The sequence below is a fragment of the Miniopterus schreibersii genome (assembly GCF_964146895.1).
Source record: "Miniopterus schreibersii genome assembly, chromosome: 2".
NCBI lineage: Eukaryota > Metazoa > Chordata > Mammalia > Chiroptera > Miniopteridae > Miniopterus > Miniopterus schreibersii.
This window is the reverse complement of record NC_138102.1, coordinates 114,266,169-114,285,216: the sequence shown is the minus strand read 5'-3', so window position 1 is coordinate 114,285,216 and position 19,048 is coordinate 114,266,169. Positions and strand designations below refer to the sequence as shown.

Sequence of the window (19,048 nt, the reverse complement as noted above, 5' to 3'; positions counted from 1 at the left end):
AAACTTAACCTAAGGATCTTAGTTCTTCTTAAACAATGACCAATATAGGCATATAAAAAGAATGAATTTGCAAGATTTGCGACTGCAAAGATGCAATTTATTTCATGTTTTACAAATACACAGATTTATACAGATTTATACTAGAAAATTTAAATGTAAGGCTAAATAGTAGGTATATACTATAATGAAATTAAAGTTTTATAAGAATCATTGCTTTGAACTGACTTCTACCCATTTTACCTGAATTTCATCCAGATATTGAACAAGTTCAAAGTTTTTTTTAGACAATTGTGATCGATAGTCACTGTCTTCTCCTCTTCTTGATAAAAGTGTTTCTTTTTGCGAATCTATTTGTTTCTGATAGTCAATAACATCTTGACGAAGCTGTTCATTCTGAAGGTAGACCAAACACGATATTCTACTTAGTAAGAAACTATCCAGAAAAACAAAATTTTATTCTCTAAATAGTGATCTCAAAACATATCTTTAAAATTCCAAGATTTCACTACCCCTAAAGCCTCACCTTTTTCTTTAGACGTTTGTTCTCCAGAAAAGGACAGGAAAGGGTAATTAGAAATGAAAAAGGGGATATATAATTAAAAGTAATAATTAGAAATTTTAAAAAAAGAGAAATTCTGGAAGGATGAAATATTATTTTGGATAAACAAAGAAAGCAAGAATATTAATTATCAACAAAAACAAAGAACATGTTGATTATGTTAAAAAGATAAGAACTCCTATCAGGATAAACAATGTACAAAAATTATTTGGCTCAGAAGAACCAAATAATAATTAGAACTGACAAGATTTCATGAACAAAAATTTTAAAAGGATGCTGGATAAAAACAAGAGAAATAAGACAGAAATCCAGTACACATTCAATTAGCAAACTAGTAAAGGCTAGCTTATAAAACAGAAAGCAAGATTTATCTACATAGGCCTAAGAGATGAATATAGTACTCAATAGCCTCACCTCTAGATTTTTTTTCTATTTTCCTGAGACAAATGTCATTAAATCAGTCAGTTTGAAAACATCACTTACTTAGATGATTCTAGTTCTGGTTACAGCATAAATTTATGAAAGTTTTTTTATAAGTATCTTTGTTGAACCATAACAACTACTAAAATTTTTTACCAACCTCTCTTCTTAATTTGCTGTTTTCATTTTCTGCTTCCTCATTTCGAAGAGCCAACTAAAAGAGCACATAAATAAATAAAATTCAGCAGTAATTCAATATAATGGCAGGTTTTCATCTAATCAATTTAAATTTTAAATATTCTCCAATAGAGAATATTTCATTACCAAGGACTTCGTGTCAACTCAAGACATAAATAATAAGACAAAATTTTTGAAAACTAAGAATTGGGAAGGATGAAACAGGTGAGTTTAAAAATTATAAAAACAAAAAAGCAAATAACTAACCAAAGGATACAGAAAACAAAAAACATTCCCCCTTTCCCCTGACCAAATATTAATAACGAGAAGTGTTCCATCCAAGGTCTTTATCATTTCATAGTTGTTCCATGTCAGGGCTAGAATACTCTTTGCTCTCAGAGAACATTAAATTACTTATAAAGCAATTTGAAATCATACCAGCCTAGGTTTATATACCTTGTCCAACAATTTCTAGTAATTTAACATCTCTGAAATTCAGTTTTCCCATCTCATGTGCTGACATAAGAATTAAGCATGACGTATATAAAGTCCTTAGCACAACACTCAATTTATGGAATAGCAAAAAATTTTGAACTGCTGTTCTCTTTTCCACATGTTAAAGATTTCATTTGTGACTCTTTTCTTTAGTTTCCCCAAACGAGCACATATTATTACCATTATTATGGATTTTTTTTCACCTACTGTCCAATCCCATCCTTCTTATGACCTTTCACTTTTCTGCTAGTCCTCCTTGTTTCAAGGAGAAGACAGAATCCCAATGGTGTGCCAACTATATATACTTAAAAATAAATAATCACAATATGTGATCCTTGACTGAACCTCTTAAAGTGGGTGGGAAGACTATGAAAGACATTATTGAGTCAACAGAGAAAATATGAATATGTACCAGATATTAAATAACAGTATTGAATTAATATTATATGTCCTTACTATGCTAATTATATAATAGTTATGTTGGAGAATACCCTCACTTTTCAGGTGAAACATACTGAAATATTTAAGTATAAAGTATCATGATATCTGCAATATTTTAATATGAAGCATCATAAGGTCTGCAATCATCTCAATGGCTTATCAAAGAGAGAGAGAAAAATATGTCTGTGTATACAAAGATACACAGAATGATAAAGCAAATGTGGCACAATGTTAACGGCGGAACCTATATGAACAGCATATGGGTGTTCTTATTTTTTACAGTCTTTATGAAGATATGCAAGTTTTCAAACTTAATGTTTAAAGAAGGTTTATAATAAAACGTCATGTGCTGTATAAATCTTAAAAATTTCCTATTATATTATTATATGGGAGTTAAGAAACAGTTTTGTTTTTTTAATTTAACAAGCAGAGACATGTCAAGAACTTAAGGCTAAAGCATTTACCACTACTGATGCCCTTTTTTTCCTTGGTTTTTTGAAACATCTCACTCTGGTTTGTTTGTTAATCCTCACCTGAGGATATTTTTTCATTGATTCTGAGAACCAGAGGGAGGAAAGGAGGTCGGGGGGGAGGGAGAGAGAGAGAGAAACAACAATGTGAGACGCATTGACTGGTTGCCTCTTGACAGACTGAACTTGCAACCGAGGTACATGCCCTTGGCCAGAATAAAACTCGGGACTCTTCAGGCCAAAGGCTGACACTCGATCCACTGAGCCAAACTGGCTAGGGCCATTGGCTCCTTTTAGAAAAAAGATCAAATTCCTCAGCAACAGGCCTTTGCTTACCTCCCCAGAGGATCATGAACGTTAAAACCAGAAGGCAGGCCCTGAATAGTGTGGCTTAGGTGGTTGGAGCACCCTCCTGTGCACCAGTAAGTTGCAGGTTCAATTTACAGTCACGGCACATACCTAGGCTGTGGGTTCCATGCCCCTAAGCAACTGTATCACTGTATAGTATAGGTTGGATCCTTTATGATTATTAAAAAATCTATAGGACCATTATGTTTTACTGAGTCAATAAAACAGTGCTCTAAGAGCTTCATCCTAACCTTTAGGTGACATCAATCCATACTTTTTCCACTACATAACTTTTCCAAATTATATAGTAAAATAGATATATCAAGAATGGGGATGCTTTTGCTTACAAATCAATTTATGATGATTCTCCTTAAGTACCAAATCACTTAATAATCACTATTGTTTACTTAAACTTTATAACCATCTATTTGTAAGAGAACAATAGGTGAACTAAGATTATCAGGATGTAATACAACATTGACCTTCTAAAGGACACGAAGGTAGAAAAAGCTTCTGGGCATCAGGGATAGAATAGATACCACAATTAGGCACCAAATTCTATACTAAGTTTACTGACAGCTGAGCCAAAATTAAAAACACGTTATTTTCTGACAGGAAATACAAATTTATCTATAAAAAACAATTTTTCCTCAACAAGATTTAAGTGAACACAGCATTGGATTATTTTATAAGGACTAATGTAAGAGGTAATAGTAAACTATGCTTGTATAAAAGATGAAATGTCATGATTTAAAATATGTACTGATTTACAAGATGCTGGCAACACCACCATATTTTAAGAACTATATATTATATGAAGTGAAGAATATGTAAAAACAAGAAATATGATTAATCATTATTGAATACATCATTAAAAGATAAATTTCTAAGTCTATTACTAATATAAATTAATACAAAAAGTACCCTTTTTCTCAAAATAACTATGGCAAATAAAAAAATCAGTATTTTGAATGCCTAGTAATTTCTTCAAACCAATTTGCTAGACCAAATCATCAATTTTATGTAAACAATTCTAGTCCTGAGAAAAATGTACCTCCAAATATAAAGAATTAATCCCCAAGTCAGATTCACTAGAAGTACCTGATCCAGTATATTTTAAAGATGTGATGACAACCAAACTGTGATATAAAACCTTAGAGATAAGTATACATCAATTTTCACATATAAATACAACCATAAAAACTGATATTGTTATCAATAATTATTAAAAGCATAAACAGATGTGTTTTTTAGGTAACTTGAACAGTTAAGATTCATTGAAAAAAATGTGCCTTACTTGTTCATTAACTTTCTTCTCTTTATCCAACTCCTTTTCCATGTCCTCCAATTCTCTATCTTTTTGTTCCAATTGCTTTTCAAGTTGGCGAATTTCATCACGTAAAAACCGAGTGTCACGTCCACCTGTAGACTGTAGTGCCATCTTAAAGTAATAAACCATAAGTATAAATTAATCCCATTATGTTTGGAGATCCAAATGAATCAACAAAAAACATATAATTATCTTGAGTTTAAATGTGTGTTATAACATTTAAAATCATGTTAGCTTAAGAAACATTTTTCAAAATTTAGCTTATTTAAGATTTAGTTCGCCCCCTAAGCTTTTCCTGAGCTATGAAGAACTGACCATCAATTACTCAGGCTCTATTATAGCTTCTGAGCCAGATTAAACTGCCAAGTCACAAAACATAGATGATGAACTATGTAGGTTTCCTCTGAGCATCAGAGCTCCGAAACCAGGCTACAAACCACCAGAGCCTCCATCTCAGTCACTGAACCCTGTTGTTCTTAATCTGCTCTTACTCTTAAACCACAGACAATTTAGACCAGTGTTATCCAACAGGACTTTCTAAGATAATGGAAATGTTCTCTGCACTGTCCAGTATGGTAGTCACTATCCACATATGGTTATTGAGCACTTCAAATGTCGCTGGTGCAACTAAAGAACTGGATGTTTAATTTTAATTATAATGAATTTAAATGTAAATAGCCACAAGTGGTTAGTGCTACTGCATAGGACAGCCCAGACTTTATCTTTAAAATTTTACAGCAGACCAAATCCATTTCACTTCATATTCCTGTTATTTTGGACCATGGTCCAAAACATCAAATCCTTTGGTTATCTAATATGTCTCAAATTCATCTCTTTACCATACAGTTCTGTTACCCTTCTACCTTAAATTTTTCTCCTTCTTTCCCTCCTTCAAACATTTTCCATTGTGCTCTTTACAAATCCTCTTTCAAGATAAATTAATATTTTACAACCTCAACCTTTTTTACTGAATCATCCTTTCCAACTCCTTGCCTTAGCTGCAATTGGCTCCTTTAGTATACTAATTCCTTTGGAACTCTGTCAATTGGAAAATGCTCATTCACATCCCATATACTTCAGGGTTTAGAGAAGGTAATGATTTACTTACCCCAACCTGCAACTTTCCAGGCTATCATCCCTTCACCACTCTGCAAAAATTCCAGCTGTTTTGAATCTCACATGATACCTAGCTAAGGGATCACTACCTACTCATGACAGCAGCAAATGGCTCATAGTCTTACATCAAAAGCCTCTCTAAGCAATATTTATACTATATAACTTTCATTCTTGGTCTCTTTTTTTTAAACTTGCTTCTTGAACTCAATATAACTTCCCACTCCCACACCCACACCAGGACCTTGTCCAAGCAGGAACATCCCCTGCTTTATTTCCAGTATACCTGCCTTTAACCTGACAGGACCCTTTAATTCCTTGAGCCGTCTTCTCCCTAACCTCTCCCCAAGAACCCAATCTTGACTTCCTTGCCTATTCAGCTAGGATTTCATTATCATCACTTCAACCACTTTCTTACCAATATCTCCAACAGCCCTATTCTTCTATTCTACAGGAACTCTCAGGCCAAACACTAACACAGAATGGATCAGACTTCATAATTCACTTAATAAGTATTTATTGAAAGTGGTTGGAATTATTATAGAAGCTGGGCACACAGTAGGGAATAAAAACTGAAGTTCACAGAGTTAACATATAAAAGAATCAGGATTTAAACTCAAATTGTCTTACTCCAGATCCAGTAATCTCTAGCTCATTCTCTACTGTATTTCAAGCTTTATTTGACTTCCTTCAAATTGGACCACACATCTCCTGCTCTTAACTTTAGCAGATGACCTTTTCTCCATTCTCTCAACTTCTAGGCACTAAACCTACAAACTAAACGTTCTGTACACATCCATTCTTCCTCCCTTCCTCTTTTTAAAGTATAATCCATTTGTATCACATTCTTTCCCACATTCTCAGGAATCTCAACATATTCAGTTCCTTAACAATATATTCATATTTTGGCTCTTGGCTTTCTCAAAAGCTGCTTCTTCTACTATTCCCTCTATCACTATTCCTCAAATTCCCATGTGCCTCACTCCACCTGTTACTAGTAATCCTTTGTATACCTCTCTAGACTATAGGTTCCATAGGATTACTGAATGTTTTTATTTTGTTCACAACTGGATGCTCAATTCTTAATAGAATTTAAGGTACATAATAGGCATATAAAATACGTACTGAACAAATAATTATAAATATATCATTCTTGTGATTTTTCCAGCCAATAATAATAAAAAATATGAAAATAATAATTCCAAATAATAAAATTAACAATTACACTCTAGGGAATATAAAAGAACATACCTCCAGTTCATTTTCCAGTTTAATTATTTTAGTTTTTAATTGATTTTCTATTTTAAAAAAAAAGATAAATGTTACAATTGGTCAGATTTATCAAGCTTTTAAATAAATTTCAATAAAATTCTTTTAAAGATTCCATCATTATTGTAATAATGAGAGGGTAATATAACAGGGAAAAAACTATTTTATACCAGACCCATAAAGTAGGAATTATCTTTCAAAATAAATTGAGTATACAAATTTTATAGACTATACGAAAGCTAATTCTCTACTGTTTAGTGAATAAATGGAATCCACTATCTAACATCATAAACTTTTTTTTTATTGTTGACACTATTACAGATGTCCCCCATTCCCTCCTCTTTGCCCACCTCCACCCAGCTCCCTCTCCTGCCCCCCTGGCCTTCACCACACTGTTGTCTGTGTCCATGGGCTTTGCACATATGTCCTTTGGCTAATCTCTAACATCATAAATTTTTTCCAAGGTATTTACCAGATTTTGCTTGTTCTTCTCCAGCTTTATCAACTTCTTCCAAAGCTAGATCTACTTCTTGAGCTTTCATCTAAACATTTACAAAAAAAGTGACTTTAGTATGCCTTTACACTAGAATGTAACTGAAAATAAGAATTTTATTGCTCTCCCAATACTTAGTGTCTGCAGTGCGTATCACATGAAGACATTCAGTAAATATTTGTTGATGAATACTATATGATTTTCCTTTTTAAGGCTATAATTTCTAGATTCTTAACAGTTTAAAACATCTTTGTTTCCTCTTTTCCCTCATCTTATATCCAGTATTGCAATATTTCCCTTTGTAATGTTTTCCACTATCTCTATTTTTTCCCTTCTTTTCCTCTGTCTCTTTTTTTCAATTGTCATTATTCTAGTCCATAATTTTATGTCTAACCTCCTTCATAATGTTATGTCTAAACTGTTATGCCTAAATTCCCTTCAATTTGTTCTATTAACATACATAGGTTGGCCTTCTTAATGCATATTTTTGTATCTACCAATTATGGCTCAAAAACCTTTAATGAATCCTCATTGCTGACAGCATAAAATATAACTTTAGGTCCTTAACAAGGCTGTCAAATTATATGGATACCTACCATTGGTTTCCTCTGCAAGCTGCTATAAACTTTCTGCCCTTGTCTCCTCAAATGTAAAGAATATGTGTATTTTCAATTTCCAGTTTTTACTTATGGTAACCTCCAGCTCTAGAATCGCCTTAACATTTTTCCACTGCCCTCCACTTACCTAAAACATCAGTCTTTGACCTTTATGTGGTCTTCTCACACTTAACTCTCTTCTCCTAGCAAAACCCTATAGTGGTTATCTGCTTTTTTCATCTCTACTTCAGGATTATGCTGATATAATTAACATAGGACTTCCCTATGTTATTTTTAAGCATGCCCATTCCATTTCCCCTCCAGATTCCTTTAGGAACTTTAGAACAAAAACTAGCAATGTTTTGCACACTAAAATTCTCAATTACATTTGAAGATATCTCATTTTTTAGTGGTGATTTAGATATTACAACGTACTTTCACAGAGATTAACTTATTTAAGAACAGATCATTAAATTCCTCTAAGAGTCAAAGCTGTTATTAAAACCTACTACATACAAACCTTCATTAGTGACTGAGTAATTCTGAAAAGGTGTATCACATTCTCTTGACTTTCGTTTTTTAGCTCATTTGCTTCCACCTAAGTAAACAGAAAAGCAGCTATTTTATTTTTTATAACTCTTAAGCAAAATATAAAAATTCTTGCAGTTAAATCACTCAGTGATTTCACGGACAACTTAGAGTAATTATAGTTGTATGTCTATAGCTACGTATTTATCAGTTAAGCACCTTGGATAAGGAAACCAATAAATTATCTGCCAGTTCTTCTTGACGAGGCAGGTCATCTGGGTCAACTTTTATTATTTCTTTCCAGTTTATATTCGGTGGCATCTTGAATTCTTTAACAATGCTTTACCTTCTGTAACAAAACAGGTGGGTATTAGCATTTTTGAGGTAAACAGCATTACTGTTTTTACAGTAATTTACAGGTTTTATAAATGACATTATTACAACTATGGTTTTAGCAAAGAGCTATGGCTCCTTAACTGTGTAACAAATATGTGAGTAAAAAAAGCCTTCATCAAAATTATAGCAGTTGGCACAAACCATCAGTTGTTGTACTAGCTGAATAAACTATGCCAGCTCCCTTGCTAAAACTCGTCTAGGTCAGCACTAAGATTCGGAGTCACCTTCCCCACCGCTTTCCTCTCGGGCGCGCGAACATCTCAGGGTGCCCGGCGCCGGGGTGCCTGGAAGCGTGAACCTGACCCCTGATTCGGAGAAAAGGAACTGGGGGGAGGGGAGTGCAGAAATAAACGACTGAAATGAGTGCCTCTGGGTCGGAGTAAATAGGGCTGAAGCAAGAAGGCAGACGGATAGGGGACCGAAGACTACGGGGCCGGGAAGCTGGGCTGTTGCACACGGGCCCTGAGGCTTAAAGAACCTGCGTGGGAAGAGATTCGCTGCCCCGGCTCACCAGGACCCACCCACCAAGCCTGGCAACCAGCCGAGGTTTGTTATCTACCGCATCCACCGAGCCGAGCCCCGCAGCTAGGCCCGACGGCTCCCCAACGCGGTGCCAACCGGACGCTGGATCCCGCCAACTGGTTCCTAGCGAGCAATAGCGGCGGCGGCTGCTAGGCGACACCATTCCCCACCCAGCCAAAGCTGGACCAAGGTCCCGGATGCACGAGGAGCCTACATTTCACGACCGTCGGCGGTGCTTTACGTTTAGGTTCCCCAGCAGGGTCCCTGGACTCCGTGTTAAGAACGTGGAGAAGGCGTCGGATTAGGACTCCACATCCCAAGGTGCAATTCTTCCTGGAGACTTGTGCATCCTGGGAACTGAAGTCTCCGAGGAGTGGAAGGAGGCCTTTCCCGGCGTGCAATGCGGGAGGCTGCGACCGTACCCGGGCTGCTGGGGACCCACCCGGAGGCGGGAGGTGCGGCGGCGGCTGAGGCGTGTCTGCGCTGCTGACCTGAACGAGGGAGACCATGACTGGCCCTTCGGTGGCGTCGCTCGCTGGTCCGCTCTTCCTGAGGTTTCCGTGAGCCATCCCCGGGTGGAACCACTCCCAGGTATGGTCGGGCTGGCGGTCAGCGGCGGGGAGGAGTTTAGGGGAGAGTCCGCGCTTCGAGAAGCTCTTGCCATTAGGGAAGAAGGGCCCGGGTCAGAGTCGGAGAGGTGGGAAGACCCCACCTTCTCCTTAGGTATTTGCGAGCTGCGGCCAGGCTGGTGCTCCCTGGAAGAAGAAAAGAAGAAGAAAAAGTTTTAGCCTTTGGTTGCAGACTCAGTCTCTGTGCAGTGGAGTGGGGGCCGCGCGATCGAGATCCTCATTTGGGCGCGAGTGCAGAATGGAGAAGAGGACACCCACCCTCCGACCCCCCGCCTTACCTGTGGCGCCTTTATTTTTGCGGCTGAGGAATTAGCGTAGAGTGAAGGCTCTGGAGGGGAGAGGTTAGAACTTGTCTGGCCGCCGCTGGGGATGGAGAGAGACGGGGCCTCCCTACTCACCATTCCTGTTGCTGTCATTTACCTGGTTACGCCTGGTGCCCTTGTGTGAAAGCGCCTTCTCAGGTGTTTACAACTCTGTTTGTGCAAGTTTTGCTCATCCCTCTGCTCTCAGCCATTCTGGAGTATGATACACCACTAAGTAACTTCCTCAAGAAGCTGTAGATTTGAGCTCGAAATGGTATTTTCAACTGTTTGGACTAGTGTCTCTCTATCTTTTTTTAAACCACTTTGTTCCCTTACTATAGTTGATAATAAATTTTCCCAATGAAAATAAATAATAGGTTTCTTTCCAAAACACGTGGTTGGGTAATAACTCAGTAGAAATAGCTTAGGGAAAAATAAAAACAAATACTGATTTTTGAGAGATATATTGAAAGATATTCATCGTATTTGTAGGAATCATAGTTTTTTTCTACTCCTTTACTGAAATATAATACACCAGATACTATTCATTATCTTTTTTAAAAAACTATGCTCTACGTTATATCTGCAGAATTTAAAACTGGAAATTTGTAACTTTTAACCAATCTGTTCTTTGTTTCTATGCGTTAATTTTTTTTCTTTTTTTAGATTCCACATATAAGTGAGAGCATACAATATTTCTCTTTCCCTATCTGACTTATTTCACTTTGCTTAATACCCTCAAGGTCCATTCATGCAAATGGCGAGATTTCCTTCTTTTGTATGTCTGATTAATATTCTATTGTGTATATACATCACTTTATCCATTCATCTCTCCATGGACACTTAGATTGTTTCCATGGCTTGGCTGTTGTAAACAGTCTGCAGTAAATATGGGGGTGCAGACATTTCTTCAATAATGATTTAATTTCCTTCTGATACCTAGAAGTGAAATTAGAGATAATATTGTAGTTCTGTTTTTAATTTTTCAAGGAACTTCCATACTGTTTTCCATAGTGGCTGCACCAGTTTACATTCCCACCAACAGTGTATAAAGAAGGGTTTTGTTTTCAACACTTACCTCTTGTTTTTTGATGACAGCCATTCTAACAGGTATAAGGTGATATCTCATTGTGGTTTTGATTTGCATTTCCCCGATGATTTATGATGAACAGCTTTTCATTTACTTGTTGACTGTGTCTTTTTAAAAAGTTCCTCTGCCCGTTTATAATCAGATTATTTGGCAGGAAGCGTTGCTGTTGAGTTGTAGGAGGGTTGAGTTGTGGGTTCTTTATAAAGCTTGGGTATTAGCCCCTTATCAGATATATATTTGCAAAGATTTTCTCCTATTCCATAGGTTTTGTTTTCATTTTGTTAATGGTTTCCTTTGCACTGCAGAAGTTTTGACCTAGTCCCACTTGTTTATTTTGGCTTTTGTTGCCTTTGCTTTTGGTTTTAAATCTGAAAACCCATTTCCAACACCAATGTCAAGGGGTTACCCTCTGTTTTCTTCTAGTTTTATGATTTCAGGACTTATGTTTAAGCCTTTAATTCATTTTGAGTTGATTTTTATAAGTAGTGTAAGATAGTGGTACACTTTCATGTGGCTCTCCAGTTTTCCCAACACCATTTATTAAAGAGACTATCCTTTCCTCATTGTATACTCTTGGTTTCTTTATTTCTTGGCTTTCTGTTCTGTTTTATTGATCTATGTGTTTGTTTTTATACTGATACCATACTAATCTGATTACTGTAGCTTTGTTATTAAATCTTCATAGCAATCCAATGAAATAGGTGCTTATATTGTCCTCATTTTCCAACTAAGTTAAGAAACTGCGGCTTGGAGAGGTTAAGTACTCTGCTCAAACTTAAATAATGTGATTGAACATGGATCTTTCTGGAAGGGGGGGGTGGGAGGAGAGACATCAATGTGAGAAACATTGATTGGTTTGCCTCCCCATACCCACCCAGACTGGGAACCAAAACTGCAACCCAGTTATGTGCCCTAACTGGGAATTGAACCTGCAGTTCTTTGGTTTGCGGGACAAGGCCACCTGGCCATGGTAAGTTAAATATTCTTCATGTTCAGTGTTTTTAATTCATAATTTGGCAAGGGAATATAGGTGTGAAATCTAATGTTTCTTGAGCACATATTATGCCATATACTGTGCTGAAAACTATTTTCATAGTAGGAATCTTATTTCTACTGCAGCACCTTATTTTTTTTGTTCGTTTATTTATAACTATTATTTCCTTTTTTTATATATTTTTAAATTGATTTTTAGAGAGAGGGGGAAGGAGAGAAAGAGAAACATCCATGTGAGAGTGAAATATTGATTGGCTCCCTCTTGCAAACCCCTTACCCAAGAATCGGGGATGGAACCCACAACCTGGGCATGTGCCCTGACTGGGAATTCAACCTGCAACCTTTCAGTGCATGGGTCGATGCCCAAACATCTGAGCCACAACAGCCAGGGCCCTATTCATTCTTTTACTAGTTTTATTTCGTCTGTATTGGTTTTTTCTACACTCTACTTCCCTCACCCTGTTGTTCATATTTATATTCCCAACAACTCAAGGCATCTGGTCTAATGGTAAGCTTTATTCTCATTTTTCAATAGTGAAAACAGGTTCAGAGAAGCTAAGTAATTTTCTAATAATTAAGGAAGCTAAGATTGCAACCCAGATCTCAATTACAGTCCTAAGTGCAAAATCTTACTTAAATTTTATTTTACTCATTCTAAAAATATTTTTGAGTTTGAAACGAGTTAGCTATGGTCTAGGTCCTAATTACTTATAGTATGTTTGAACTAACTCTGAATCAAGAAATTGAACTCAAGTTCTAGTTGTCACTTTCTGTAATTTTGAGGAAAATTGCTAAAACTCACCATTATTTTTCATCATATTTTCTGCATTAGTCAGTTTTCACCAAGAGGAGATTTATGTGACAATTTTATAAATCGCTTTATTACAGGAACACCTGCCTGGACCTGCCTTCTTTCTTCTCTGTGGTTTTATGAGCAGTTTTATCTGACCAAAATTACTTCACAAGAAGGACTTGCCTTTTATAGTTGCTACCTCTATTCTCTTTATCAATCAACCTGTGTTCCTTAGATGTTACTTCCATTGCTGTTTTGCTGCCTTATCAAGAATAAGAGTTGTAGCTTACTTTTCCAGCTTCTAAAATAATGCAAGGCCATGAGAAATTTAGTCTCCACTATCTATAATAAATGTTTTGTTTTGCCTTGTTGTCATGGAGAGGAATCAGTGTGCAGCAAGCAGGTACTTGTCTTCTCTCAACTTGAAGAGACCGAAAGGATTAGTAGGAGTCATTGTGAATGCAGCCTTTGCAAACTTAGTGGGCCAAAGTTTTATGAACTATAAAATAGTAATAAAATATAGTCGATTATTCTTATTGAAAAAGATGTAATCATGAAATTATTGAACTGAGATAATGCAATAATTATTGAGTGATTTCCTTTTCAGGCTAAATTTTCCCAGATTTATATAAAATTTTCCTAGAGGTTTATTTTTTCTATAGTTAAACTGTTGCATTATTTAAAAAAATGAACAATCATTACAGTTTTGTTGAAGGAATTATATTGTTTTGTATGTCTATAATGTAACTCATAAGTGCTCTTCATTTACAGTTGAATTTTTTGCACATATATAGTGACATCCTGTTTTTGCAAGCAAACATAAATCAATCTTCCCATCCACTCAGACGATATGCACCTGTGTGAATATGCTTACGTGCTTAGAAAAAGAACTTCAAGTTCCCTGCCTTAGTCTGTTCATGCTGCTTTTAGCACAGTACTTGAGATTAGGTGGTTTATAAACAACAGGAATTTATTTCTCACAGTTTTGGAGGCTGGTAAGTCTAAGATCAAAGCATCCTCAGATTCACTGTCTGGTGAGGACCCACTTCCTGTTTCATAGAGGGGGTCTTTTCTCTGTGTCCTCACATGGCGGAAGGGGCAAGGGATCTCTTTTATAAGGATGCTAATCCCACATATGAGGGCCTCACCCTCATGATGTAATCACATCCTGAAGACACCACCTCCAAATGCCATCATATTGGATGTTAGGATTTAACCTGAATTTTGGGGGACATCAACATCTAGTCTGTGACCCACAACTAACATTTAATAGTGATGTGTCACATTGTTACAGTAATGGCCTTCAGTGAATCATGCCTTCCTCTGTCTGTGTCCTTATGTAACACTCTTTCCCTAACCTTACCTTGAAGGTAGCTCTTTTGGACAGAACCTAAGGTGACTCCACTACTGAGCTTATGACTTGCATGAGAACTAGCTCACTCTCCCTCCCTTGGAGAATCTTCAAAAATTCTAACCTCTTCCATATTGATTCTGGGTTTACATTTTTTGATTGATAGTTAAATATATATATATATATATATATATATATATATATGCAGTAAGCAGAGACTTGAAAAGAGCTTGGGACTTGCTTTTCTGCTCTCCTGAAATCACCATTTAAAGAAGTTCAGGCTAACCTACTAGAGGATATGACCAAAAGTAGCAGAGACTAGCTTTCTAAGCTAAAACCCTTACCCTTTAGATTTCTAGTCTTAAGCAAGCTAACCATATGCACTAGTGACCCAGGCACAACCATCAGAAGCATACACACACATCTGTATGTATGTATATATCAAGTAAAGACAGTGGAGTTACAGTGGTATGGATCTCATAACTCTAAAATTTGTAGCATAGGTTGGCAGGCTAGAAACTCTCCCGGAGGACCTGATGCTAAGTCTTGAGGTAAAATTTTTTCTCAGGGTAGGTAACTTCAGTTTTGCTCTTAAGGTGATTCAGCTGATTAGATGAGGCCCATCCACATTACGGAGTGAGGCCCGTCCATATTATGGAGTATAATCTCCTTTACTTAAAGTCACCTTTAAAAATTTTTTTTAATTTATTGATTTTAGAGAGAGAGAAATTTGCTGTTCCATTTATTTATGCATTCTCTGGTTGATTCTTGTATGTGCCCTGACCCCAGGGATTGAACCCACAACCTTGGTGTATCGGGATGACACTCCTAACAACTGAGCTACCCAGCCAGGGCTACTTAAAGTCATCTGATTGTAGATGTTAACCACATCTACAAAATACCTTCATAGTAACTCCTAGGTTAATGTTAGAATACTAGTATTACTATTGTAGCCTGGCCAAGTTGACATATCCAACTAACCATAATAGCAGTCATCATGAATAATAAACATTTTTTAATGCCATTCACTCAGTAAAGACTAGTTGATAAACCCACTTGGTACTTTTTAAACCCCTTATCCATACCAAGTTTATAAAGAGTTAAGATTATGGAATTTTAAAAGATTACCGAAGGTTGCTCAAAAATGAGAGAAAGGGAGAGAGCTAGTTATAGCGCATGTTTGTGAGCTCGGTTGTGGGCTCATATGAGGTTCTGCCCAAAAAGCCACCTGTGGAAGTAGAGGTTGTAGGTAGGGGTGGGGTTGCATACTGACCTCAGCAAAGAAAAGCTGGATATCACCAGTTTCTAAAGAGGGAGTAGAGACCTTCCTTCTAATGAAGGAAGATGAAATAGAGATAAAGGGAATTTCAGGTGACAGTCCCCAATGATGTGGCGTTTTGACCCCAGAGAACCCTCAAACAGCTGATAGTCTCATCATTGGTTAATTAAGTGGTTAAGATAGCTCTTTCGCTTTTATTTTTTCTCTTGCTTCATTCTACTTTAACTTTATAGTGTTCAAAAACTATGTTTAACTATGTAAGGTCCTATCTCTAGGTGGGGGGAAAAAAAGAGAAGAATAAACCACATTCTCTATTCCATGACAACAGGCATCTCATTTTCAGTGATTCCAAGCCTAGAATAGAGGACAGTTCCCAAAGTTAAATGAAGTTTAGTGTTTTGATTATTATGTTGGAATAGAGCATTTCAGTTACTGAATGAAACTGTTTTACAACTTAAAGTGACTGCATAACTTTTTATTGCCTAACTGTATTTAGAAATCATGATATTTTATAAAGTATCATGTTGACTTTTTAAAAATAATAACTCCAATTGAACTGAATGCCCTTAATCAGCTACATTTAAAACTTTGTTAAATTGCCTTAATTTTAAACCGCATTTGTAATTCTCATGTGTTCATTTGTATTCAAGGACTTCAGATTCCAGACTTCACAAGCAAAATGTTCTCAATACTTAACTAACTTTTATAAAGCTAGTATATTAAAATGGGAGGGGAACAGTGCAAAAAAGAACAACAGAAGAAAACAATAAGGCCAGTAGATTAAATTTAACACTCTAGCAACTCAAGTTCTATAAAAATTCCCATACTGTTTGTAAACTTGGCTAAATTCTTTTTATTTTTTATCTTTTAGAGAATTTATTTGACTCAAACTGGCAGTATATGCTGGGGAGGGAACAAGATCTCAGATGTTCTGGAGAGTAACAGTTTTGCAAATTGTTTGATGTATTTGAAATTAAGGAGGGAGGACATAGCGAAAGGGAGGTTACGTGGAGGTGGGAGAAGGTAAGGCGGGATTGGATTCAAGGGTAGTTAGCAGAATTGTGCGCTCTCTTGTGGGTGACGTCTCAAAGGTGTGTTAACCTGGATGCTCTGAAACAATGGACTGGACTTGCTTAACGCAAAGATAAGCCTTTTACGTGACATACCCAGTTAGGAATTTATGATCAGATCATTCTGTGAAGTTAGTTTCGATAGAACCTCATTTTTTGTCCCAGTTCCCCCTTTTGGTCATAAATCAATCCAAAGGATGCATTGATGACCAAACTTTTGGTAGGATAGTGTGGTCTCACAGTGCGATGAAGGGCTCATTCCTAGGGAAGTCTCAGTATTCACTTTGTCTTATTGATTATTGAGGATGGGGCAGTACTATAACCATGGGGTTTGAATTGAGGCTGAATTTTCCCAAAATGGGAAGGGCAGGTAAATGGAAGGCAGTCAGGTATTATAGCCTTTATTCCAAAAAACTCCACTCTGGATGATTTCTATCCTATGAACTATTATGGTCAGAGTTTTGCCGTTCGTGTAATTTTTCTACTATTAAATTTACATAAGCCAGCAATTTTCAACGGGTGTCCTGAAAGAGACACACTGGTGAGCCACAAGAATTTTTAAAACATGAAATACCTGACTATTTAGTCAGGAACACTAACCTCTTTTCCCTCAGATCATCAAATAAAAAAATGTCAAGAGCCAACACGACAATAGCCGTCTGATGCTAATGAATCAAAATTATACCTATTTTTTTGTCAAATTAGCAGAAAAAAAGTAATATTTTTGGTGTGCCGCAGAATTTTAGTAATTCATGCGTGCCATGAGATGAAAAAGGGTAAAAATTGTTGACATAAGCTGTTAAAAGAGTATTAACAGTTATTAACACATTAACACATTACATGTTCAATAATTGTAAACACTTGGACTATATAGAAAAACTCAAAAATAAGGATATTGTTACATTTAATGTTAATATCATCAGCAGACAGATAAAGACAATCAACATGGATTCTGAGTTCACCATCAACCCATAGATATACAGGCCTTATCGATGTCTTGGGATAGCTGTCTCCTTCTGATGTCAGTGACTTCTCCTCCTAGAGGAGTTTTTGATGACTGTTGTAAGCCAAGGTGAGTGTCAGAGACAGGGGTAGATGTCCATTCATGGTTAGGTGCCTTTTTTTTTTTTTTAAATATATCTGTTGATTTCAGAGAGAGGGAGGAAGAGGGAGAGAGAGAGAGAAACATCAGTGATGAGAGAGTCATTGACCAGCTGCCTCCTGCACACCCCCTACAGGAATCGAGTTCACAACCTGGGTATGTGCCCTGACCGGGAATCGGGAATCAAATCACAATCTCCTGAATCATAGGTCAATGCTCAACCACTGAGCCACACTGGCCAGGCATGGTGCCTTTTTTTAATGAGAAGTGTGAATCCATGAATTAACACCTTTAAATTTAGCTGCACATGGATTCATTAGTAACATCTGATAAGATCCCTTCCAACAAGGTTGGAGGGAGTCTTTTATTTGATGCCTCTTCCAATAGACAAGTGATTTTCAACCCGTGCAGCAAGAATTTTTAAAACATGCGATACCTATTTAGTCAGGGGCACTGACCTCTTTTCCCTTAGATTGTCAAATTAAAAAAATTACAACAGCCAACACGATAGCCATCAGATGTGAATGAATAAAAATTATACCTATTTTTTGGTCAGATCTGCAAAAAAATACATATTTTTGGTATGCTGCAGAATTTTAGTAATTAATTTTTGTGTGCCATGAGATGGAAAAGGTTGAAAATCACTGCAATAGACAGTCTCCTGGCTGAAAGCCGTGGTCTTTGAAGTCTTTGTGTCTCCCAGGAGCACACTAAGAAATGAATCAGTTACTAATTTATCAGTTTCTTTTAGCTGGTTAATAAGTCCTTGACAGTAATGCATAATACCTCCTCTGAATAAGATTGGTTCATGTGCCCTTTCTTCCAGATGCATAGAGCAACCGGTTACTATTTCATAAGGAGAAAGGCTGTGTTTTCAAGAAGAGGTAGATCTCAGGTTGAGGAGCACTATAGGGGAGCTTTTGGTCAAGGGAGACTAAAAGTTTCTGAAAATTTAGCTAGTTGAGTTTTAATTGTACTATTTGTATGTTCCACCATTCCAGAGGACTGGGGGTGATGATAAGCACAATGAAAATGCTGTAGAATAGGCAAAATGTTACAAATCAATTGCATTATTTGCCCAGTGAAAGGAGTCCCTCTGTTACTATATAACTCAGAAGGAATTCCCCAACTGGGAATTAATTTTTCCAATAATACCTTACCTACTCTTAAGGCTGTTGCTCTCCTGCAAGGGAATGTCTTTTTAACCCAGTGAGAGAACATACAAATCATAATTAACACATACTTGTATCTTGGAGATGGTATTTGGGTAAAATTTCCCATC

At 36.7% G+C, this 19,048-nt stretch overlaps 2 protein-coding genes across 7 annotated transcripts in view; one reads left to right on the top strand and one right to left on the bottom strand.

Moving 5' to 3' along the window:
• The window catches only part of CEP290 (centrosomal protein 290), an 85,221-nt gene extending 75,850 nt beyond the window's left edge, over positions 1-9,371 (bottom strand). Inside the window, exons 1-8 of one of the 2 annotated variants that reach the window (XM_081127579.1) lie at positions 9,195-9,371; positions 8,459-8,588; positions 8,232-8,309; positions 7,095-7,164; positions 6,605-6,651; positions 4,208-4,351; positions 1,140-1,193; positions 241-393 (exon numbers count right to left, since the gene is read on the bottom strand). In XM_081127579.1, the coding sequence (XP_080983705.1) occupies positions 241-393; positions 1,140-1,193; positions 4,208-4,351; positions 6,605-6,651; positions 7,095-7,164; positions 8,232-8,309; positions 8,459-8,560 (648 nt within the window). In that variant the 5' untranslated portion in view covers positions 8,561-8,588; positions 9,195-9,371. Of the gene's footprint in view, positions 1-240; positions 394-1,139; positions 1,194-4,207; positions 4,352-6,604; positions 6,652-7,094; positions 7,165-8,231; positions 8,310-8,458; positions 8,589-9,146 lie in introns of both variants that reach the window. The other variant, XM_081127578.1, reaches the window with a different exon arrangement.
• A 181-nt stretch (positions 9,372-9,552) lies between these two features.
• The window catches only part of TMTC3 (transmembrane O-mannosyltransferase targeting cadherins 3), a 57,980-nt gene continuing 48,484 nt past the window's right edge, over positions 9,553-19,048 (top strand). For 2 of the 5 annotated variants that reach the window (XM_081131011.1, XM_081131010.1), the window contains exon 1: positions 9,553-9,748. The gene's annotated coding sequence lies outside the window, so the exon portion shown is untranslated. Of the gene's footprint in view, positions 9,749-17,590; positions 17,737-19,048 lie in introns of all 5 variants that reach the window. The other 3 variants (XM_081131009.1, XM_081131008.1, XM_081131007.1) reach the window with 3 other exon arrangements.